The sequence below is a fragment of the Schistocerca cancellata genome, chromosome 7 (genome assembly GCF_023864275.1).
Source record: "Schistocerca cancellata isolate TAMUIC-IGC-003103 chromosome 7, iqSchCanc2.1, whole genome shotgun sequence".
In the NCBI taxonomy this organism is placed as follows: domain Eukaryota; kingdom Metazoa; phylum Arthropoda; class Insecta; order Orthoptera; family Acrididae; genus Schistocerca; species Schistocerca cancellata.
In genome coordinates, this window is record NC_064632.1 from 124836615 (window position 1) to 124862681 (window position 26067).

A 26067-nucleotide genomic window follows, 5' to 3' on the forward strand; every position below is an offset into this window, starting at 1 on the left:
TTTCCTTTTCACAGTTGACTCACAGAGTTCCATGGCTATTGTCGAGCAACTATTGCAAAATCTCCTTGAACAGCAAACGCTTCTAACAGCGGTGATTCGTGATTTCGGCGCGGCGTCAAATGCCGGGCATTTCTCGTCATTGGCTATACCTCCTTTTCCTCCTTACGACGAGACGGCGGAAGACTGGTCTGATTATGAAAAACGTCTTCGACAGCACTTCTTGGCATTTCATGTCACGGACGAACAACCATGTAAGTCTCTGTTCCTTTCCTGGATTTCACCTCAAATGTATTGGTTGTTGTCGCAATTGGCTCCTTTGAAGGATACTGCGTCTTTGTCCTTTGCTGAAATGTGCTCACTTCTGTCTGTCTATTTTCAAAAGCAAACGCATGTGGTAGCCTCTCGTGCTGCCTTTTATCGTTGTCAAAAACGACCAAATCAATCCTATCGCGCTTGGGCTGCTGAACTTCATGGCCTCAGTTGAAAGTGTCAATTTGTTACTGACGTTCACAAAGAATCCTATGCCGATTCCATGGTACGGGATGCTATTATCCGGTCGGCGCCCGACAAAGAAGTTCGCCAACGTGCCCTTCAGTTGGCGAATCCGACTCTAGATGAAGTTCTCTCCATTGCGCAGTCTTTTGAAATTTCTCGCGCCGCTGGGGTGCAAATAGAGGTGTGGGGTGATGTCGGCGAAATACAACCTCTGTGCGCTGTTGACAACACGTGCGGCGCGTCCCCGCCGGCCGACGTGGCTGCAGTGTGCTCCCACGCGCAGCCTCGGCCTAGCCGTAAACAACCCGCTAAGAAACTGCAGCAAAACCCCCGGCAACTTCCTTCATGTCCGCGGTGTTTTACGAAACATTCACGTGAGGATTGTCCCCAACGTTGGGCTGTGCGTCACAATTGCAAAAAGAAAGGTCATGTGTCTTCCGTTTGCAAATCCGACCACATACATGATGTTCGTGAACATGACGCTGATTCTGATTCTGTGTTGTCTGTCAGTTGCACTTCTTCCCTTTCAGGGAAGTTATTCCTCACTGTCCAAATCCTTGGTCGGGATGTTGGCATGCAAGTGGATACCGGTTCTGGTGCCACTATAATTAATTCTCAGACATATCTTCAGCTGGGTTCTCCATTCCTGTCCCTTGTCACTCGGCAATTACAGACATACAATAAACAGAAGATTTCTCTCTTGGGACAGTTTAATGCTGAGGTATCTTACAAATCCGTCGTTCGCACTGTTCCCATATTTGTGGTCGACCAGAGCAACGCATAAAATCTTCTTGGTTTCGATGCCTTTCGCGTTTTTGGGTTCTCCATAGATGACTCTGTCAATATTGTCTCTGATGCTATTCCTTATGCTCAAGTGGATTCCTTGTCGATGACATTTTCGTCCCTTTTTCTCCTGGGTTAGGCCATGCAAACGACTTTGAAGCTCATATCACGCTCAAAGCCACTGCTCAGCCTAAGTTTTTTCGGGCTCGGCCCATTCCTGTGGCCCTTTGTGATCGGGTAAAACGGGAGTTTGATCGTCTCACTGCTTCAGGGGTCTTGCTTCCTGTCACTTCCAGTGAGTGGTCCTCTCCTGTCGTTGTAGTTGCTAAGCCAAATGGTGATATTCGTCTCTGTGGCGATTTCAAAGCCACTGTAAATGCTCAATGCCTCATCGATAGTTAACCTATGCCCCGTCCTGAAGAACTGTTCACTAAACTTGCTGGAGGCCAGTATTTTTCTAAAATTGACCTGTCATAAGCTTATCATCAACTTCCTCTCGACGCTGCTTCCTGGCAGTTTCTGGTCCTTAACATGCCTTTCAGCCTCTATCAATACCAACGCTTGCCATTCGGGGTTGCTAGCACCCCTGCTGTCTTTCAGCGATTCTTGGAACAATTATTTGCTCCCTGTCCCTGGGTGTATCAATTACATGGACGACATTGTTGTCACTGGCTCCACCACTGAAGAACATCTTCAAAATTTCCGCACACTTTTTCATGTGTTACAGACTGCCGGTCTTAAGTGTAATCTTCAGAAATCACAATTTTTTCAGGCATCTATCACGTACTTGGGGTTTCAACTCTCTCGGGATGGTATTCGTCTACTTCAACAAACTGTCGCTGTGATCGATGCCCTTCCTCGCCCTACATCTGTTAAGGAACTGCAGGCCTTCTTGGGGAAAATAGCATACTATCACAAGTTTTTACCGTCTGCGTCTTCGGTGGCTCAGCCGTTGCATCGCCTGTTGCATAAAAATGTGCCTTTTCATTGGTCCGCGTCATGTGAAGTGGCTTTCCAGTAGTTGAAGACTATGCTGAAACAGGCCCCATGCCTGGCTACTTATCGACCTGGCCAACATCTTGTTCTTGCCACAGACGCCTCTCAATACGGGGTCGGTGCCGTCCTTGCGCTCCGTTTTTCTGACGGTTCGGAACAACTCATTGCTTATGCCTCCAAAACGCTCACGGATGCCCAGCAAAAGTATTCTCAAATTGAGAAAGAAGCTTTGGCCATCATTTATGCTCTTCATAAGTTTGGTGTTTTTCTCAATGGCTCAAAATTTCATTTTGTTACGGATCACAAACCACATGTTTCCTTGTTTCATCCATCAACATCACTTCCCGACAAGGCTGCACACCGCCTCCAGCGTTGGGCTCTTTACTTGTCCCGTTTCAATTATGAGATTCATTTCGGGCCAACGGCTCAACATGCGAATGCTGATGCTCTGTCTCGCCTTCCTATGGTTGTGGACGGGTTCCCCATCACTGGGACCAGGCTGGCGGCTGCTACGGGTTCTGACCCTACCCTCTCCTGGGTTTTACGCTGTATTCGGAAGGATTGGCCAGATCGCCCATCCGCTAAGACTTCTGATCCGTTGCGGAACTACTACACTTTGCGCTACCGCCTCACGGCTAGGGATGGTGTTATCCTCCTCTCCACTGACAATGCTCTGCCACATGTTGTGGTACCTGCGTGTTTGCGTGTTTTGGTCTTTCACCTCCTTCACCAAGGGCACTGGGGTGTGTCTCGCACAAAATCTCTGTCGCCCCGTCATGTGTACTGGCCTGGCATCGACTCGCACACATGGTCGCTGCCTGCGGCCCTTCTGCGTCACAGGCCACTGCCCCGAAGTCATCTTTGTCACCGTGGCCTTCGCCTGAGAAGCCCTGGGAGTGCATTCATGCTGACTTCGCGGGACCCTTTTTAGGTACTTATTGGCTCCTCGTAATTGACGTCTACTCTAACTTTCCTTTCATTGTCCGTTGCACGTCACCTACCACCGCGGCAACCACCAGTGCTCTCGCCCGCATTTTTTCTTTGGAAGGCCTCCCCTCTACTCTTGTTACTGATAATGGTCCGCAATTTGCCTCTTCCAAATTTGCGGATTTTTGTGCTCATCACGGCGTTACGCATGTCACGGCCCCACCGTTCCATCCACGATCCAACAGTGAGGCTGAATGACTGGTCCGCACATTTAAGGCTCAGATGCGGAAACTTCTGACTTCTTCTGCTGCTGCTGATGATGCGCTTCTCCAGTTTCTGGCATCTTACTGTTTCACCCCCCTGGGCGACCACAGCCCGGCTGAGCTCTTACATGGCCGACAGCCCCGCATGCTACTTCATTTTCTGCGGCCTCCCACCTCAGGGCCGCGGGTGCCTTCAGTTGGCCGGTTCACCACCGACGACCTTGTCTGGGTACGGGGATATGGCAGGCGGCCAAAATGGAGCCCGGGCCGCATCTTAAGACACCGTGGCAGACGCCTGTATGAAATCCAGACGGACACGGGTGTTGCAGTGCGTCATTCGGACCAGCTTCGGCCTCGGGTGCCAGCAACACCTGTTCCTAATGCCACCACACCACCTTCGGCTCTACCTGACGCTCGGGATCTTGGCATCTCTCAATACTCACAACGCAGCCCTCTCACCATCATCGCGATGCCAGCACCAGAACGGACGCCACCAGGAGACATGCCCATGCAGGAACCGGAGGACCATCCTCTGTCAGAGCAAATCTACTCGCCTCCTCCTCCAACGGACGCCGACACATCGCCCATGTCTCCTGTCATATCAACTGGACTTGCCGCAATGGGCAGATTGGTGCATGGGGCCCCAGCAGATTCGGCCCCTATGTCTCCTGTCACCTTGACCCGTTATCATCGGGGACACTTCCGTCCGTACGGGAAGCCTCCTCCTCGAGACTTTACAGTGAGTCAAACAACGCCTATGGACGTTAGCCATCTCCAGGACATCTCCATCAAGACCTGTGCAACAATTTCAAAGGGGCGAAAAGTGTTGTGACTCGCCGATCATTCAAAGTGCCGCCACGCAATTACGCACGTCCTCTACGTGCGGCGCTGTCTGCCAGCCATGCAGCAGCTGCACCACCTAAGCGGCCAGCCGAGCAGCGGCCGCTAGACTGGGACTCAGTGCTCATTCGAATGCTAACGTGTACACATGTCTTACTTGTCAACTTACTCTGTGACTTAAATGTGTTGTTGTGTCGTTCCGAAATATATGTGTTAAACTTGAAGTTCTAACATGGGATAGGTGTGTTACTCAACGCTATGCACTGAAATGCCTCAGCAGGAATTCTTCAGTGAATTTCAGATGGGTCGAACACAGGTCATATTACCATTTTTATTGGGTCCAACCCAAAACATATTTTTGAAATTAGTTAAAGTAGTTTACTGACATTACTTTTTTCAGGAATGGTGTTCGTGTACAGCAATGTGGTTGAAAATGTAGCCTCTTTAGCAGCATATTCTTGATCACTTTTACTCCTATCTATGGCTTTTAAAAATTTCTTATGTTTGGTGAAGCAGTAGCATTAACAATTGTATGTTTAGCTGTTTCACATGGTGTTTAATATGACTCTTTCCTTCATGTATAACAGAAAATTCCCCAGTACATGGTGTGCACTAAAATATGATGATTGTTACTGTCATTACACAATTTCAAAAATTTGTATTCCTGTTGCAGTTATACATTAAACACACACTTTCTTTTGTCCATTACTGAATGATGAGCCAAAGAGAAATAAGAGAAAAAGCGATCAAAAATGTTTAGATGACTTTCTTGACACATGAAAACAACATAAATGCAGTGCCTCTGTTCTGTTGCCAAATGACAAAATGAAAATTCGCCTGTCATAAAATTCTCAAACCCCAGACATTTTTGCAACTTCAGACATTATCCCAGACAGCACTAAAAACCAGGACTGTCCGGGCTAATCCCACATTTCTTAATAAAAAATAAATAAATAAATAAATAAATAAAAAAATAAAAATAAAAAAAATAAAAGTTTTTACTGTGTTTATGATCGTAATTTTTATGCAATTTAATCATTATTCAGGGTACAAGTGAGTGTAAATATTCTTCGTAGAGCAGTGTAAATGACTGCTTCATAAAAACAGACTCCTTTGCGGAATGCCAGTTTTTTACAAAGTAAAATACTGTACTATAACACAGAATAAAGTGTCTGTGCACTGTAAAATTACTGTATAAATGTCTTTTTTCAACACTGTAATCATTGTCTTTTGTTCCATCTTCTGTATGTGTATCTACACAATGAGTTCCTAAATTATTCTGCATCATTAATGAAGACTTCTTGTCTGTATTTTGTCTTGATTTTCGTCACAAATCAGAACACAAAAAACATTCACAATTAACTTTTGCCTTCTTTTCATTTATTCCACAATGGATATCAACACAGGTAACAGAGACAATGAGAGTACTTAAAAAAGCTCCTGCTAGATCTCAGCATTTGACAATGTTCACTTATATCCCAATGTATTTGGAGAGAATGGTTATATTTCACTCCTAAAAAGCACTTAACTCATTTTCAAAAAATGTCTGTCATACTGTTGTGGTTTTTAGCCCATCAATTATAGAAAATTTTATTGCAAGGAATGGCTCCTTTATCTTACAGTGACTAATATCTTCTGGATCATAGTACATACCAGTCAGTTTTACAACAATGGATTATATTTTGTCATATTATATTAATCTTTCTAGAAAATGCAGCAAGTGAAAATTACTAATTATTCTTAAATGATCCTTCGTTCTTTCAGAACCAGTTTATATTTTTAAATGGTTAGTTAATTACTGAAGAGAATGAAATCCATTAAAATAATGTTTTCATCTTCACACAACATTTTTGTTCTCTTGGTTTCAAAGACTATAACTGCAAATATTTATCATCACAGTATGATACTAGTTTTTCTTCTAATAGTAGAAGTATTGACTAGTTGACAGGCACACAAGAAAGAATGAAACCTTTGCTAGCTTTAAGACAAATACTCTTTTCAAGTCAAGAACACATACAAAAAATGTTGTGCCTATCTGTGACTCAGCATCTACATCTACATCTACATCTACATCCATACTCCTCAAGCCACCTGACGGTGTGTGGCGGAGGGTATCTTGGGTACCTCTATCGGTTCTCCCTTCTATTCCCGTCTCATTTTGTTCGTGGAAAGAAGGATTGTCAGTATGCCTCTGTGTGGGCTCTTATCTCTCTGATTTTATCCTCATGGTATCTTTGCGAGATATACTTAGGAGGGAGCAATATACTGCTTGACTCCTCAGTGAAGGTATGTTCTCAAAACTTCAACAAAAGCCCATACCGAGCTACTGAGCGTCTCTTCTGCAGAGTCTTCCATTGGAGTTTATCTATCATCTCCGTAAGGCTTTCACGATTACTAAATGATCCTGTAACGAAGCGCGCTGCTCTCTGTTGGATCTTCTCTATCTCTTCTATTAACCCTATCTGGTACGGATCCCACACTGGTGAGCAGTATTCAAGCAGTGGGCAAACAAGCGTACTGTAACCTACTTCCTTTGTTTTCGGATTGCATTTCCTTAGGATTCTTCCAATGAATCTCAGTCTGGCATCTGCTTTACCGACAATCAATTTTATATGATCATTCCATTTTAAGTCACTCCTAATGCGTACTCCCAGATAATTTATGGAATTAACTGCTTCCAGCTGCTGACCTGCTATATTGTAGCTAAATGATAAGGGATCTTTCTTTCTATGTATTCGCAGCACATTACACTTGTCTACATTGAGATTGAATTGGCATTCCCTGCACCGTGCGTCAATTCGCTGCAGATCCTCCTGCATTTCAGTACAATTTTCCATTGTTACAACCTCTCGATGTACCACAGCATCATCCAAATGGTCCTACGACACTCCCCTGTGGCACACCTGAAATCACTCTTACTTCTGAATACTTCTCTCCATTGAGAATGACATGCTGCGTTCTGTTATCTAGGAACTCTTCAATCCAATCACACAATTGGTCTGATAGTCCATATGCTATTACTTTGTTAATTAAACGACTGTGGGGAACTGTATCAAACACCTTGCAGAAGTCAAGAAACACGGCATCTACCTGGGAACCCGTGTCTATGGCCCTTTGAGTCTCATGGTCGAATAGCGCGAGCTGGGTTTCACACGATCGTCTTTTTCGAAACCCACGCTGATTCCTACAGAGTAGATCTCTAGTCTCCTGAAAAGTCATTATACACGAACATAATACGTGTTCCAAAATTCTACCACTGATCGACGTTAGAGATATAGGTCTATAGTTCAGCACATCTGTTCGACGTCCCTTCTTGAAGACAAGGATGACCTGTGCCCTTTTCCAATCCTTTGGAATGCTACGCTCTTCTAGAGCTGCAAGAATGGGGGCGTAAAATCGAACTGGTATCCCATCAGGTCCAGTGGCCTTCTCTCTTTTGAGTGATTTTAATTGTTTCTCTATCCCTCTGTCGTCTATTTCGATATCTACCATTTTGTCCTCTGTGCGACAATCTAGAGAAGGAACTACAGTGCAGTCTTCCTCTGTGAAACAGCTTTGGAAAAAGACATTTAGTATTTCGGCCTTTAGTCTGTCATCCTCTGTTTCAGTACCATTTTGGTCACAGAGTGTCTGGACATTTTGTTTTGATCCACCTACTGCTTTGACATAAGACCAAAATTTGTTAGGATTTTCTGCCAAGTCAGTACATAGAATGTTACTTTCGAATTCATTGAATGCCTCTCACATAGCCCTCCTCACTACATTTCGTTTTGTGTAATTTTTGTTTGTCCACAAAGCTTTGGATTTGTTTATGTTTGCTGTGAAGTTCCCTTTGCTTCCGCAGCAGTTTTCTAACTTAGTTGTTGTACCATGGTGGCTCTTTTCCATCTCTTATGATCTTGCTTTGCACATACTCATCTAACGCATATTGTACGATTGTTTTGAACTTTGTCCACTGATCCTCAACACTATCTGTACTTGCGACAAAACTTTTGTGTTGAGCCATCAGGTACTCAGAAATCTGCTTTTTGTCACTTTTGCTAAACAGAAAAATCTTCCTACCTTTTTTAATATTTCTATTTACGGCTGAAATCATTGATGCAGTAAACATAATATGATCGCTGATTCCCTGTTCTGCATTAACTGTTTCAAATAGTTCGGGTCTGTTTGTCACCAGAAGGTCTAATATGTTATCACCACGAGTCGGTTCTCTGCTTAACTGCTCAAGGTAGTTTTCAGATAAAGTACTTTAAAAAATTTCACTGGATTCTTTGTCCCTGCCACCCATTGTGAACGTTTGAGTCTCCCAGTCTATATCCGGCAAATTAAAATCTCCACCCAGAACTATTACATGGTGGGGAAATCTACTCGAAATATTTTCCAAATTATACTTCAGGTGCTCAGCCACAACAGCTGCTGAGCCAGGGGGCCTATAGAGACATCCAATTACCATGTCTGACCCTGCTTTAACCGTGAAATTCACCCAAATTATTTCACATTTCGGATCTCTGTCGATTTCCTTCGATACTATTGCACTTCTTATCGCTATAAACATGCCTCCCCCTTCACTGTCCAGCCTGTCTCTGCGGTATACATTCCAATCTGAGTTTAGAATTTCAGTACTGCTTTCTGGTTTCAGCCAACTTTCTGTCTCTAGTACTATGTGGGCATTGTGACTGTTTGTTAATGACAGCAGTTCTGGGACCTTTCTATAGACACTCCTGCAGTTTACTATTAGCACATTAATATTGTTATTCCCTGTTCCATTTTGCCTACTCCTACCTTGCCGCGTCTCAGGAGGCGTCTTGTCGGGCCTAGGAAGGGAATTCTCTAACCTAAAATCCCACATGTGCACTCCACACGTACTCCGCTACCCTTCCAGCCGCTTCCTGCGTGTAGTGCACACCTGACCTATTCAGGGGGACCCTACATTTCTCCATCCAATAGCGGAGGTCGAGAAATTCGCCCCCAGATCTCCGCAGAATCGTCTGAGCCTCTGGATTAAGCCTTCCACTCGGCTCTAAACCAAAGGACCATGATCGGTTCTGGGAACGATACTACAAATAGTTAGCTCTGATTGCACCCCACGAGCAAGGCTTTCCGCCTTCACCAACTCCGCCAACCACCTGTATGAACTGAGGATGACCTCTGAACCCAGACGGCAGGAGTCATTGGTGCCGACATGAGCTACAATTTGCAGTGGGGTACACCCAGTGCTCTTTATTGCCACCGGCAGGGCCTTCTCCACATTGCGGATGAGACCCCCTGGCAAGCAGACAGAGTGAACACTGGCCTTCTTCCCCGACCTTTCCACTATTTCCCTAAGGGGCTCCATCACCCAACTAACGTTGGAGCTCCCAATCACTAATAAACCCCTCCCCCCGTGTGGCTGCTCGGACCTTGCTGACGGAGTGGCCACGTGTCCACTCACAGGCAGAGCGGGCGATGCCACACGGCCAGCCTCCAAATTGACTTTCCGCCTTGTGCGCCATGAACGCCGCTGAACCTGCCACTCCCCGTGGAGTAGCACTACCTGTCTCCGGACTGTATTCAAAACAACTCACCACAGAGCGGAGATGCTCTGTGTCGTCGTAACTGCTGTCTGTGCCACGTCTGCTGTGCAGTGAGATATGTTAATTTAAGTATTAACTGTATTTTTCTTACTTCTCACTTCTTCTTCCATGTGTTTTTGCTTTTAGGAAGCTTTAATTGTCAAGTGCTAGTAATAGTGTTCCAAAGATTTCGTGTTTGTTTTGAATACAGTCAGAGAGAGTCCCTTTAGTCAGCCATAGTGCCAGTAGTGATAGGGTTTGTTTTGAATACAGTAGTGCTATTTTAATTGCTTTCTACAAGAAGTGTCTAGTAACCACAGTTTAGTCAACTATCAGCCACCTTTAGTGAATTAGCAGTCTAGTTAAAAGTTGATTAACTCTCTCTGCAGTAAATTGATTTCTTAGGATGGATAGGATGTGTGACTGCTGTGTACAGACGCAGGAGGAGGTGGCCACTGTTCGCGAACAGCTGAACGTAATGATGGCCACGAAGTGTAGCGGCAGTGGGGAGTCTGGTGCATCACATGATACACCCCAGGTGTTACATGCTTCACCCACTGTCCCTGCTGTCGAGACATCTTCGCGGGTACCGGGTGCGGTTGGGCCACCCTCTCCCCAAGGGGAGTGGCAGGTTCAGCGGCGTTCACGGCGCATGAGGCGGAAAGTCAATTTGGAGGCTGGCCGTGTGGCATCGCCCGCTCTGCCTGTGAGTGGACACGTGGCCACTCCGTCAGCAAGGTCCGAGCAGGCACACGGGGGGAGGGGTTTATTAGTGATTGGGAGCTCCAACGTTAGTTGGGTGATGGAGCCCCTTAGGGAAATAGCGGAAAGGTCGGGGAAGAAGACCAGTGTTCACTCTGTCTGCTTGCCAGGGGGTCTCATCCGCAATGTGGAGGAGGCCCTGCTGGCGGCAATAGAGAGCACTGGGTGTACCCGACTGCAAATTGTTGCTCATGTCAGCACCAATGACTCCTGCCGTCTGGGTTCAGAGGTGTAGCGGGACTTTGAATTTCGCCGCGCTGCACTTGTTCCCTCAGACATGAATTGTGCCGTCGCAGCAGTATGAGCGCTCGGCGGCAGAGAAAATACTAAAATTGTAACTCTTTTTTTGTTTTATATTCGTTTCTTGATTGTCTCTTGATAGCCGAAGCTTAAGGCAGACGGGATCTGATGAAGCCGTTAAAAAAAAAAAAAAAAACTTTTTAGCTAGTCTTGATCTGATTTTAATGTGTAGACATATTGTGGAAGTTGTTAAGAAATTTGGAGGGTGGAAGTAGCAAAGTAAATTTAATTGCATACAGTATCAAGATGATTTTAATTGGTATAAATTAGTGATTCCTGGCCGATTGCAAGATTTCAGAGCAGACTTTTCACGCCGAAATGAAGGAGATTTTTGAAGACCTGGATGCTGCACGAAAGAAGACAAGTTAACCTGGTAAAGGATGATCTCTTATCTACGCCAGTTCCCCCTGTCAGTTACATTTTGTTATTCTCTGTTTCTTTTCAATAATTTTTGTTGTGGAAATTGGTTTAACTTTTGCTCAAAAACGCCACAAGGACCACCCCAACAATAACTTTTCCGAATCACGAAGTCCGATAACTTTTCTGTAATACAAAGTCCGATTTGCATTTCTTTCTTTCTTTCCATTTTTTCACAGTCATTAATGATATAAAAAAAAAATAATAAAATAAAATTAAAAAAAACCTTTTCACTTTCCCACATTTCCAACCAGTTTTTTTTCTTTTTCTTTTCTTCTCTCTTTTCTTTTTTTATTAACCACTACACCTAGCACTACTGGCACTATGGCTGACTAAAGGGTCTCTCTCTGACTGTATTCAAAACAAACACGAAATCTATGGAACAGTATTACTAGCACTTGACAATTAAAGCTTCCTAAAAGCAAAAACACACAGAAGAAGAAGTGAGAAGTAAGAAAAATACGGTTATACTTAAATTAATGTAGCTCACTGCACAGCAGACGTGACACAGACAGCAGTTACGACGACACAGAGCATCTCCGCTCTGTGGTGAGTAAATTTCAAGTACACATACATACACGCATATGTGTGCATGCACACCCAGTCACAAACACAAACGATCACTCTCATATAGTCTGACCTTGTGTGGACAGTGCATCTGTAGTGATGAGAATTTTCTTGCTCAGTATGTTGTAGGTCTCACAAAGTCTGCCACTAACAGGCACTATCCCCAAACTGAGAACGCAAGCAAATTTTTTGCACCATATCCTCACGCATTGCCAATCCTCTCACCATCCACATTATCCAGCTGCACAGGAGCATTCCATCCTCCTCCCCTGTCACACATCATCATCCCAGTCTGGAACAACTAAGCTGTGTCCTTCTCAAGGGCTTCAACTATCTATGGTCGTGCCCAGAAATGAAGGTTATCCTACTCAAAATCTTCCCACCCCTCCACTGCCCACCAAACCTACACAGTGTCCTGGACCATACTCATGCCATTCACACTCTCAGCCTTTTGCCATATTGTTCATATCCCTGTGGAAGACCCAGGTGAAATACCTGCACAGTTTACCCATCCAGCACATGCTACTCCAGTGCTGTCACGGTCTTATTCTGTCCCATCAGAGAGAGGGCCATCTGTGAAAGCAACCATGTCATATAACAGTTCTGCTGAACCAACCAATTGTTCACATGAATGAATGGCCACCATCAAACTGTGACCAAGAGCAGAGCTGCTCACTCAGTGGAAAATCATGCTGGTGAGTACAGCATGCTCGATTGCAATGGCTGCTTCACAGCCCATGCCATCTGAATTCTGCTGTCACCTCAGGACCTTTTTTGAACTACATTGTATGGGTTTCATCCTTGTAACACATTGTTTATTCCCATGGTGTGTGTGTTGTGTGTGTGTGTGTGTGTGTGTGTGTGTGTGTGTGTGTGTGTATTTCTATGATTTGGTGAGTTATCTTCACTCCTGAATTAATTACATTGTGCAATAACTTTCCATATCATATTTAATTTTTCCTCTGTTTCAATTGAAATTGTGACACAGTAATGCACATTCTTTCACATTAAGTTCAAAAAGCATGAGAGTAGCTATGTATCTTGCTTCTGCATGCATTTGACATTACTTTTGCATTTGCGTGACATTCCTTTCAAATGACTTCATATGTGACATTCCTTTCAAATGACTTCATATGTCCTGCTGAAGGGTTGTAAACATATTCTTTCTCTGTCTGCACACTGCTTTTTATTTGAATTTTTTTTTGCTGGTTGACATATGGCCTTATCTGTTGGGTGTATTTTATGAAATACAAAATTGTGACTAAATGTGACATACTGTACATTTCACAGTAGTGGAAGCCTGGGAACAGAGACAGGAAAAAGGCAAGGCTACCAACAGAGAAAATTTAGCTAGCAATCTTCACAGACTCATTTGCAGCTACAACTTGATTTAATGAGATTAATTTCACTGTTTTTATTCCTTCTACAACTCTGTCACTCACTGTTTCATTCAGAAAATGATTCTCATATTGTTTCAGGGAATGAATCTCAAAAAAATCAGATTAATATTTCATAAAAAAAAACAGGCAAACATGCTCTGCCTGCTAATATTAATCATGCCAATTTGTGCAAGATATTGCCCTTACTTGTGGTGCATGCAATGTGGCATATTACTTAGTGTTGCCTGCAGTGCTGCAGATCACGAGTTAAAACCTGAGCACCAGCAATTTTTGTTATTTAGCATTTATCACTTCTGCAAGTTCCTGAATTATACTATGTTTGTAATGTTTGTATATTCTGGAATGTTTTATGTTTGTATAAATACCAGCATTCCAGAATATTTGATGTTTCTATAAATAACTGTTCTCTCCATCCAAGAGATCATTCCTACTGTGGCTGTAAATTGGTGTTAGTAATGAATATGCTTTCAGTTTTAAGTGTTTTATTTCATTGACAACACTGTCTCTGTATCTTGTTCAGATGCCAGTACTTCTACAGCACTGTGGCTCCAATTAGGCAACATGTAAGCTGTTTCCTACATGGACAGGAAACGGAATACGAGTCGTACATCATTGCTAAGAACTGTATGTCCTGATCCAGAGAAAATAAGAGCACCAATTTTCCAACTGTGCAGCCCATTTGTGATATGAGAAATTTTCACAGAATGCACGTGTGCTTCTGGTGATTTCATAAAGAACTTCTATACCAAGGCACATGGCTTGTAAGAACTACTACAGGGAGATGCCAAATTTTCCTGAAATGACGAATCAGGCACTAACATATTCTTGAGTTCTAGCATCGTATCATGAGAATGCCAAGACATAACTTCACTGAAGCTAGTGGATTTGAGATGGGGCAGTTCTAGTAGCCAGTGCCCTAGCCACAGTGGTCACACTGATTCTTGTTAGATCATTGAAGTTTAATGTCCGTCCTCGGTAACTGAGTGGTCAGCGCGACAGGATGTCAATCCTAAGGACCTGGGTTCAATTCCCGGCTGGGTCGGAGATTTTCTCCACTCAGGGACTGGGTGTTGTGTTGTCCTAATCATCATCGTTTCATCCCCATCGATGCGCAAGTCGCCGAAGTGGTGTCAAATCGAAAGACTTCCACCCGGTGAACGGTCTACCTGACGGGAGGCCCGAGTCACACGACATTTATTAATTTATTGAAGTTTAATGCTGTTTGGTCTGGCTTGCATTTGGATGGGTGACCATCTGGGTCTGTCGAGCACCATTGGTGAGCAGGGTGAACTTAGACCTTGTGAGACGAATTGAGGAGCTACTTGATTGAGAAGTAGTGGCTCTGGTCAAGAAAACTGACAGTGGCCGGAGGGCAGTGTGCTGATCACATGCCCCTCCATATCCACATCCAGTGTCACCTATGGGCTGAGGATTACCTGGTGCTCAGTTGGTACTGCTGGGCCTTCAAGGCCTGTTTGGATGGAGTTTAAGTTTCACAGTTCTAGCTTAAATTCCTCCAAGTCCGAGAAGAACTACTGTACAACTGAGAGAGTGCTGTGCAGTTATTTGGGCCATCAACAGATTCTGTCCATATTTTTTTGGCAAATCATTCATCACTGTGATGGTTCACCATTCTGTGCACTGCTTGAATAGCTTGAAGTCAGTTTGTCTGGTGAGGTGGACACTGAGCTTGAAGGAATACAATGTCAATGTGGTATGCCAGATGGATGCAAACACAAGGACAATGATTGTGTGTCAAAGAATCCTGTGGTGGAATGCAGCTATGTGTTTGAAATCTCAGTCATTGCTACATTAAATGATATTATTGCTGAACAGAGGTAAGATCCAGCATTGTTGTAAATCATAGAAGCCTTGAAGAGTGAGGAATCAAACAAAGGAGGATTCCAGTTAATAAATGGAACATTGTATAGGAGGGACTATGATCCTATGGGGCAAAAATGGTAGCTTGTCATCTCAACTCATCTGCTGCCAGCGATCTTGAAGTATTTTTATGATGCTCCAATGTGTGCTCACCTGGAATTCATGAAACATCTAGACATAATCAGATGCAAGTATTACTGGGCCGGTCTCTACCAATCCGTTGGACTCTATGTCAGTGTGTCTACGACACGGGACAACCGGGAGATGCGGGAAAAACCCGGGAATTTTTTCATAAAGGAGAAAACCAGAAAAAACCCAGGAATTTTTTTGAATTCCGGGAAGTTTTCATTGTTTTTGTTCCCAGTATAATTTTTGTAATTTTGACTGGTAAGAACCAATACTCTAACAAAGGATATTACTGTATCCTGCTACTGCAGAATAATACTGCAGCGATAAAACATGATCGAGACAAAAAATGAAAATAAAACTTAAATTGCAAAGGAAATGCACCGTATACAACAACAAAATACAGTGCTCATACAAGTGTTTGCCAACAGCAAAATGTGTCAAAGGCTTTAGGAAGACTATGCAATGCTTCGTAACAACAAGTTGCCTCCGATGAGCATGATGTCACAACTGTTAGCATTAGATTTGTTTTAGCAGTTACGACTGGGATCCTGGGATCGTGTGCATGCGCAGTTGAGTAGTAGCTCCTGGGAACAATTTTACTGGCACGCCCAAGCTGCCAGTTTCATGCATGCAGCAGCAGCCCTGGATCTAGGAGCGGCGGGGGGGCGGGGGGGGGGGGGGGGGGGGGGGAATTCATATTCTTGAGGAAAGAAACCTTGTTTCACAAAGCGCCTAGCAACCAGTGCACGTTGGCCTATCGATTATTCGTATGACTTTGAAACGTGCCCCTGTCAGTTTTTGAACACTATTGGCCGGCCGTGGTGGCCAAGCGGTTAAAGGCGCTACAGTCTGGAACCGCGCGGCCGCTACGGTCGCAGGTTCGAATCCTGCCTCGGGCATGGATGTGTGTGATGTCCTTAGGTTAGTTAGGTTTAAGTAGTTCTAAGTTCTAGGGGACAGATGACCTTAGAAGTTAAGTCCCATAGTGCTCAGAGCCATTTGAACCATTTTTTTGAACACTATTGAACACATTATAAGTTGATTTCTGAATGAATCATAAATTGATTTGTGAATGCATGCTTAGTGTATGTGATGTCTCTGCCAGTGGAATCCTCGTCACATCTAGAAATAAACTTTCCTGCAGACAAAAGGGGCTATACGAGCTGAGCAGAGTACATCCGAACGAAAGAAAGCCAACCACTGTCTGATTGTGTGGTTGATTGGGTTTGTGAATGATAAGTGTTATTATGATTACCAGTGATATCCATAGATTCAGACTACCAGAGTGCGAATAAATGACTAACAGGAATAACAGGTAAGAAAGATTACATATTATCTTCTCGATGTATCCAAGAAAATGAAAATTTGACAGAAAATTTTTGGCCAGATCACTATACTAGTAAGGGCCAGTTGTACAGTCTCCGGCTAGCAGCCACCTTAAGGTCTATCCTGGAAGTAGCATGGAAAACGCGTTGTATGAACAGGTAACAATGCCTAACTGGAGAATAATCATGGGATAACTAAATTGGTGATACTGGCAGAGTTAGTGAAGTTAACCGGCGAATAAGCTTTGACATTGGCAGGAATAGATAGATACAGAATTAGTGGTGACAGGGCTGTTTGTTAGAACGAGGAAGGAGAAGAAACGGGGTCATTACTTAAATTATGGAAGAATATGACGATATCAAATTTATATAAAAATTTTGCACTACTACTTTTCGATCTCATGCTTGAGAAACTCGAGCATATGAATGAAGTGTAAAACTATTTCCTAACGTAAAGCTTTTTGTTTGTAGTAGGCCTAATGGGAATTTGATGTTGGTACATTGTGAATTATATTCTGCAGTGTTATAAAAATGACCATTTGTGCCAAAACAGTCTCGTTTATTTGGCAAGTGTTACAATTGCTGCAATTTTAGAAAGGCCTGTTTAGTTTCATCTAGCAGACAGTGACAAAATACATGTAATCAGGTCGAGAAACTACACCAGTCTTGGGTCCTATTTGTATTAACAGTTTTTTCAGTATTAGACAATGACATATCAATTTTTCATGTAGCAAAACGTTTGACGAACTTTGATGAGGGAACAGATTCTTTCACAGAAAGGAAAGCACGCCATGTAAAGCTGTAACAAGATTAGACAGAGAAAAATCTAGGAGCTAAGGATTGAAGAAATGTGTACTGTCTTGCTTATCTCTTGTCTTTACTGGTTTTATGTATCCTATACTTACTTTTATGGCACACAAAAAAACAAAGATGATGTAACTTACCAAACAAAGGTGTTGGTATGTTGATAGAGACATCAACAAACACAAACACATACACACAAAATTCAAGCTTTCGCAACCCACGGTTGCTTCATCAGGAAAGAGGGAAGGAGAGGGAAAGACAAAAGGATGTGGGTTTTAAGGGAGAGGGTAAGGAGTCATTCCAATCCCGGGAACGGAAAGACTTACCTTAGGGGGAAAAAGGGACAGGTATACACTCGCACACATACACATATCCATCCGCACATACACAGACACCAAACTCTTTGCCTTTACATATGTCTGCTTGTGTCTGTATATGTGCGGATGGATATGTGTGTGTGTGCGAGTGTATACCTGTCCTTTTTTCCCCCAAGGTAAGTCTTTCCGCTCCCGGGATTGGAATGACTCCTTACCCTCTCCCTTAAAACCCACATCCTTTCTTCTTTCCCTCTCCTTCCCTCTTTCTCGATGAAGCAACCGTTGGTTGTAAAAGCTTGAATTTTGTGTGTGTGTTTGTGCTTGTTTGTGTGTCTATCGACATACCAACGCTTTAGTTTGGTAATTTACATCATCTTTGTTTTTAGATATATTTTTTCCATGTGGAATGTTAAAAAAAGAGGGGCAGGATGTCAAACCGGCCGACTGGAAGCAGGAGAGGCACTATAGGATATTTTGATTTCCACTGTCCTGAATATAGTTTGATTGCATCCATTACAAAATATACATGTTTCAATTCCACAGACCGAAATACAGTAACGTGCGATAGAAGAATGCTGTGTGAGGAGGTGTGGAACTGCACTCTGGCTCACTTAAGATCAAATAACATGTCTTACAATTCGTCAGACACATATGTTTTATGTATCAGACTCTTCAGAAAGATGTGCGCTACTAAATGAACACATTTTTGAAAATGCGATTTTTTTAAAAAATTTTATGTCCTATCTCAAACGCTTGAGGGACGCCACTGTCTACTATTGTCCCAGTTCGGAAATATCATAGATAGGGGCTGATGCACAGAGCAGTGTGATTGTGAGTTATAATAGGGAAGTGGGTAGTCTCCATGTGACCCGTGTTTACATTTAGTGATTTTGCTGTTTCCTCTTTGTTTACTGCACTCACGCCAAATGAAATCAAAATTGATATCTGGCTAGGAGCTATAATGTGAATTAAAATATATTCATATAATTACGGAAAGCTAAAATGCATTATTAGTTTCACATCTTATTTTATTTCCACCTTTCTAACAGTCAAGCAATAATTGCCATTCAGAACAATGAAGTTATTTTTAAGGTTTGCTGAAGAAATTTTATTTTATTAATCTTTTCCGCTGAGGCAGTCAATATATATGAAACAAAGTGTTCCACACTATTGGCTAGTTTGAACTGTTCGGTGCATTTCAAGTGTACATTTTCATCTTCTAGCACTTAAGGCATTATGTCATAACAAAGAATGAAACATGAAATAACAAAGTACTGGTACTCAAGGAAATTTACGTCCCGGAAAGCACACTGAAAAGCTTAATATCAGGTCGAGGCCTACTTCACTAAGAATCTGCAACTCATTTAAAAATCAGCTCTTTGATGACGCACCATTTAGAAGAATTTAGAGCCCAGAAGCTCAAACATTTATGTCGTTATTAAAAAATTTACTGGCACATTTGTGTGATATATCTTAAAATGTAATACGCGCATAAAAAACCAACATTATGTGTCAAAGCTTAGCTTCTCTTGCAGCATATTGGCCTTAGAGACCAATATTATATGTGAAAGCTTTGCTTCTCTTGTAGCAACATTATATGTATGAATTTAAACCATTAACTTTTCCTGTTCGTGTGTTCGCGCTATGGAACAGTGATGTTGCTGTTGGCTGACTACGCCACGTGTCTGAAACTCTGAATATCTGCTGTCATCGGCTGGCAAGATCACGTGACATCAGCTATGACTGGCTTACAAATACGCATCGCAGTCTCATTGCAATTTCAATGCTTCGGAAAGTAACATGCGGTGTTTGGTGGAATTCAAATTTATACTTTCGTAATATGAAAATATGCAGTGTACATGTTGCTGCACATCAAACATCATTCCAAAAGGTGTTTTTTTCTCCTGAGTTTCATTTCCTAAAGCGTTGGGAAATTCTACGCCCGTGTATAGAACCATAACCATTCAAAGGATTGATAAGTTTTACAGTTCTGAGAGAAAATATACTGTCAGTTAACAGGGAAAAATATGTTTCCAGCTGGGAAAAAGTATTTTTAACCAAGAAATCCGGGAATTTTTTTTCCTTTTCCGTGTATTTACCCTGTATGTGATTGACTGTAAGGAAAGCCAATGAAAGAAACACGTAGCACAGTGATCTCCATGGCATCTAGTACCAATCCAACCTGCAGCAGTGTCATTCCACTGAATTGGAATTTACTTTTTGTGGAGGTAAGCAAAGTTGACAGATGAAAATCAGTGGACAACAGTCTTCACTGACTATCTCACTGACTGTGTTGTCACTTAAGATTGATGACTAATGAGCTCTAGAAATTGCGAAGTTTCTTGTGAGAAGACATCTTTTTGAAGCATGGAGCACCCTGTGTGATGATCTCCCGAAAAGCTGTTCAGCCATACTAGTGTTAGATAGAATTTCATGTTGCTACATGACCCTCAGGATGACAACTACCCATCATCCACAGACGAATAGCCTCACTGAATGGTTTACTAAGACACTAACAGATATGTTTTCGATATATGTTGATGCTTAATAGAGATATTAGGATACCATACTGCTCATTGAGACATTAGCACACAACACAGTGAAGCAAGACACTGCATACTTCATACTATTCCTTCTGCTCCACTGTCACAGGGCCAAAACAACAATTGATACACTGTTCTCATTTCAACCATACAATACTCAGGATAACCATGTGCAACAGTTTATCACCAGAAGAGAAGCAGCAAAACAGCTGACTTACTACAGGCCTTGAACACCCAGGAGAAGGATTGAGAGCACTACAGCGCCAAGCCTCATCCAATTAGATACAGCCCAGGGGACTTGTTTTGGATTTTTATGCCTGTGCAGCAATTAAGACTATCAGAAAAGCCGTACTTTGTCCTGTATTGTATCATTCATTGCGTATTGGATGTCACAAATGAAGTCAAAGATTACGACTGCTCATGAAGAAGATGAAAGCACAGAGGTGTCACCCATATCCTCCATATAAAATCCTATTACTGTCCAGAGGTAAAAATTACTGATGGGTGTTCAGGGTAACTGAAGTCCCATTCGAATATCGTGAAGATTCAATGAGAGGAGCTACCTTGGATGCTCATCATAGTGAAGAGAATGTAACAACACAACCAGAATGCCAGGATCTGCCAGCACCATCATTCAGCAGACCAGTGGCAAGTTCTAGATCCAGGGTGCTGTAGTTGGCTCCAGTGAGAAATTCTGAAATAACGAGTTTCTGTTTCTCCAGGAGAGATAGCAATGCCACTTGTTGTTGCATCTGCAATGTGGTGTAGTGATTAGCATTCTGGCTGACTGTTATTCTGTGTGTTATCAGTTCAAACCTGATCACAAGCAATTGTTTTTTATTTAGTATGTATCGCTTATGGAAGGTTTTTTTTTTTTTTAAATATCTTGTGCTTGTAATGTTCATTTATTCTGGAATATTCTGTGATTGTTTAAATACCACTATTGTGGAATATTCGAAGTTTGTGTAAATAGCTTCACTCTCCATCCATGAGAACAGTTCTCTTCTGGCTCTTAAGTTCATGTTTCTAATAAATGTGCTTTCAGTTGGAAGTGTTGTACTTTACTGATGACCCTGCTTCAGATTTGGATTTGATTGTGGTTTGTGATAATATTATGAGCATATTTCATTGATTAACTAGTATGTGCGTTTAATTCACTTAAAGTCATCATTATTGCATTTTAATAAATTTGAATTTTTACCAGGCACAAACATTATTTCGGAAGCTTACAAGGCTGTCCAGGGAGTTGCGGGATAAAAACTGGGAGATTGTGGAGAATACTAGACAGAGAGTTGATGCATTTCGCCGAACCTTGCCTCTGTTGTCAGATCTCAAGAATCCAGCTATGAGAAAAAGACATTGGGATAGTGTCAAGAAAATAATGGGAGTGTAAGTTCTAGTGACATATCTTTTCCAGTTAATGCTTCTTTTGCTGTTACTACACCATAGCAATTAATGTTAGTCTGCACGTCATAGCTCAGACTTTTGCTTATCTAACTTTTTGAGGCTTCCATGATCATTTGTTGATATATTGCCAGCTGACTTGTGTCTCAGGTGCTTCAGCTGACATTTGTTGTATGATTTTTCTGTGGCTCGGCTTGTCAAAAGATCGCACTCCACTGTGTCTGCTTCCAGCAATGAGAGATGAACCTTTGACAATGCCAGAAGCTCGTGCTGGTGAAATGTCAGAAAAATTATTATACAAACAGCAGCTAAAGACCATGAGACATGTTTTTCAACTGTCACTATGTGATATTAATCACATAGTGTAATTCTTAATGATCTGTCAGTGAAATGGATACAGACTGTGTTGCTGCTACTGTACTTGCCCTATCATATAGTGCAGTTGAGCCAAGTATGACAGCAAATTTTTGACAGCTCACAGTCCAGAATGCCTCAAACAACACAAAATAACAAGTGTCATGAAGGAAAACAAAGTCTTTCTTTGAAAGCCTGGTTCTAATAATTAATTTAGGTGGGTACATATAAAATTCCTCCATGTCAGTCAGTGTTTACATCTCCAGTAACTATACTGGCATTAGGAAGGTGGCCAGGAAGCATTGGTATTAAACAGTAGATGTATCGTCATCAAAATACAGAAGAGCAAATTTTGTTATGGATCACTATCTCACTAGTAAAACAACACTGAGTAGACTGAAGGAGAGGTGACGTTACACAGAAAATGTAACTGAGAAGTATACATTGGATACAACAAAAAAATCATAACATATGAAGAAGCAAAAACATCATCAATTATTAAAAACTAATTTTGTCAAGGATACAAAAAACCAACAAAATCTGGGTGAGTAGTTATTTCATTTTTCATGAAGAATGATACCTGCCTACCTAACTTAATTTTTAATTACAGTAATGAAGTGATGACGTGAAATAAATAAAATCCTACCAATTCAAAACTCACATTTAGCAATGTACATTTACAAGTGGAGTTCATTTTCATATTTGCCTCTGTCATTATACTTACGAAGACTAGCCATTCAGAACTAAGTTTCCTCCAACATGGAGATGCATAGCATAAGCCAATATGCCATATCAAAAGTATCTAACAGTTACTCAGCCACAATGAATATATTTAATTCCTAATTTGATCTAGTATGTAGTGTAGTCTTGGGAGAAAGTTTTTAATGCATTTGACCCCCCCCCCCCTTCCCCTATTTAGCTGAACTAACCAATCCAAGTATGAACTGCATTTTCCATATTGTAATGCAATGACATAAATGTGGATGGATATGATATGCCCAGGCCACGTGCCTATAAGGAATTTGTAATTTTCTTTCTCTTTTTGACATTCTCAAAACGTAAGACAGAGGTAATTTGGCTGTAATTTTCATTTTCCTGTATTTGCCATGTTGTTGTCTTGCTTATATATATTTACAAAAGAAAATGTTAGCGTTTTTCATAATTAGAGAAACTCTTGGTTCCAGTTTTATTGAGACTATACTTTCATGTATTATTACATGATAATTGGTGGTAAAAGCATATACGAGATGTTAAAAAAGCACTGGAACTTTGTACACAAAATTTTTCTGCACTCACCTTTTACTTATAGTGCATGGTCTCCTTCGAAATATTCTCCTCCACGATTGCTACACTGCTCATCATGCCGTTTCCACTTCCAGAACCATTTGGTACCTCTTGCTGGATCACTCGAAGCGCCACCTGTGAATTTTCTTTTATCTCGTCTGTAATTGCCCTTCTCAGGAGACACCGCCTTAACGTAGCACTGACCGTGTGGGTGAGGAGGTTTGTGTGTTCTGGATCCAGAGGGCTATGCCGGCGGTAGCTACCAGAAGAGTCACCCAAGCTGGACAGGCCAAAGAGGAGGAGCCAGACAAAATGTGCCCCTCAATGGCCTATCACTCCCCCTTTCCTATCCCAAACATGTCCTCAGCATGTCCTTTTCCTGTCATTTCCTGTTATATGTATAAGCCCTCAATGGCAGTGACAGTGGAGAAAGAGTCTTTCAGAACAGTGAAGCTGGCAGAAGACAAACCTTTTCTCTTTGGGTGCAAAAAGAGTACAATTAGTGACTGTACCCCAGACGGGAGGCTACAGATAGTGTCTGACTCATAGTGAGCAGCTGATTTTAGGCTGGGCAACCTACTGCCTATGTGGAAAGTAACAGGAAACTACCACATTACATTCCCAAGCAGTACATGGTATGTCCCTCCATGTGAAAGATTCTGGAGTTAAAACTTCCCCTCATTCGGATCTCCGGGAGGGGAACACGTTGAGAGTAGACATATTTGAAAGGAAGAAAGGGAGAGTGAAGGGAGGAAAGATAAGGATTGGAACATGGAATGTGAGGACACTACTGCAAGCAGGAAAGCTAGAAAATGCAAAACAGGAGATGAAAAGGAACATATTAGATGCCCTTTGTTTGTGTGAAATGAGATGGGGAGAGAATGGGGAGATAGAAAGTGGAGATTATAAGCTCTTTTACTTAGAAGAAATCAAGAGTGGTGAAAACGGAGTAGGAATATTGATAGAGCAAAGGCTGAAAAATAAGGTAATGAAGGTACAATATATTGATGGAAGACTGATGATGATGTGACTGAAGGATAGTTCAAAAGATTTGGTGTTAATACAGGTATATATGCCAACCAGCCAGCATAGAGATGAGGAAGTGGAAGAATATTATGAGAAAATACAAGAACTCACGAAAGAAAATAGAAATGCCTGCATTATTGTCATGTGGGACTGGAAAGCAGTGGTGGGAGAAGGAAGAGATAAAGATACAGTAGGAAAATTTGGATTAGGAATAAGAAATAACAGAGGTGAATGACTAATTAGTTTCTGTAAGGAAAATTCATTAGCAGTGGGTAACACGTTATTTGAACACCACAAAAGAAGACATTACACATGGATATCAAGTTTGAATAGGGAAAGATATCTGTTGGAGTACATCCTGATACAAAAAAGGTTTAGGAACTGTTTAAAGAATGCCAAAGCTTATCCAGGAGCAGATATAAATTCAGACCACAATGTAGTAGTGGGAGAAATACTAGTGAAGTTGAAAAAAGTCTGGAGAGGTAAAGCAAAAGAAAGACTAAACATAGAAAGACTCAAAGAGGTAGGAAAGCCATCGGATTTGGAAAACAAATTTGTGGAAAAATGGGAAAGAGGTAGTGTTGATGAAAGTGTTAATGACAAATGGATAAAAATGAGGGAAGGACTCATGGACTCTGCCAAAGAAGTACTAGGAATTAGAGTATCCCAAAGTACCAGGAAAGAATGGATAACAGAAAACATGTTGAAAAAATGGAAAAATGTAGAAACTGAAGAAGGCAAAAAGAGGTACAGGAAACTGAATACTGAATTAAGAAGAGAAACTGAAGAAGCAAGGGAAAAATGGATGAAACAGAAATGTGATAAAATAGAGAAAATGGAGAAAGAGGGAAAGTATGAAATGATGTATAGAGTGGCTAGTGAGATAGTTTTTGAATGTAAAAGAAAGAGGAATAACATGGAAATAGAAAGAGCGGATGGTACTCTAGCAGAAGAACCACATGAGGTTTTGAATAGATGGCAAGAATATATTGAATGTCTGTATAAGGGGGACAAAATACAAATCGAAATTAAGGCTGAAGGGGAGCAAGATGTGCCGGAAGATGGTAATGGATTCACCATCTTGGAAGCAGAAGTAGAAAAGCCGATGAAGGAGATGAGGAATAGGAAGGCAAGTGGAATTGATGATTTGCCAGCAGAACTGTTGAAGGGTCTGGGAAACAAGGCAAGAAAAGAAATAGTCTACCTCTGTAATGAGATATACGACACAGGGGAATGACCTGAGGACTTCCTTGCAACGCTTATGATACCAGTAGAGAAAAAGACAAACACTAAAAACGTGAAGAGCACTGGACCATCAGTCTAATTTCTCATGCAGCTAAAGTGTTGAATAGCTAAAGTGTTGAATGGCAAGCTGGATAGAGGGATTGCATATGAGCAGTACAGATTTAGAAGAAAAGGAACAAGAGATGCTATTGACCTGTTAAGAACTAGAGGGGAAAGATATATGGAAAAAGGTAGAGAAACCTTTGCTGGTTTTATAGATATAGAAAAGACTTTTGACAGAGTTCAGTGGAACAAGCTGATGGATATTTTGAAGAGGAAATGAGTAGATTGGAAAGAGAGACGACTGGTACAGAATCTATATTTACACCAGAAAGTTAGGATAAGAATTGGAAATGAAATGTCAGAAGGAAGCAGCATCGGACGAGGTGTTAGACAAGGTTGTTGCCTTTTCTC

The 26067-nt window shown here is 41.9% G+C and overlaps 1 protein-coding gene across 1 annotated transcript in view; it reads left to right on the plus strand.

The window, feature by feature from the left end:
- Positions 1 to 26067, plus strand: part of LOC126092664 (dynein axonemal heavy chain 2) — a 994477-nt gene that overhangs the window by 292266 nt on the left and 676144 nt on the right. The window contains exon 29 of the mRNA XM_049908386.1: positions 21506 to 21690. Within this exon, the coding sequence (XP_049764343.1) occupies positions 21506 to 21690 (185 nt within the window). The remainder of the gene's footprint in view (positions 1 to 21505; positions 21691 to 26067) is intronic.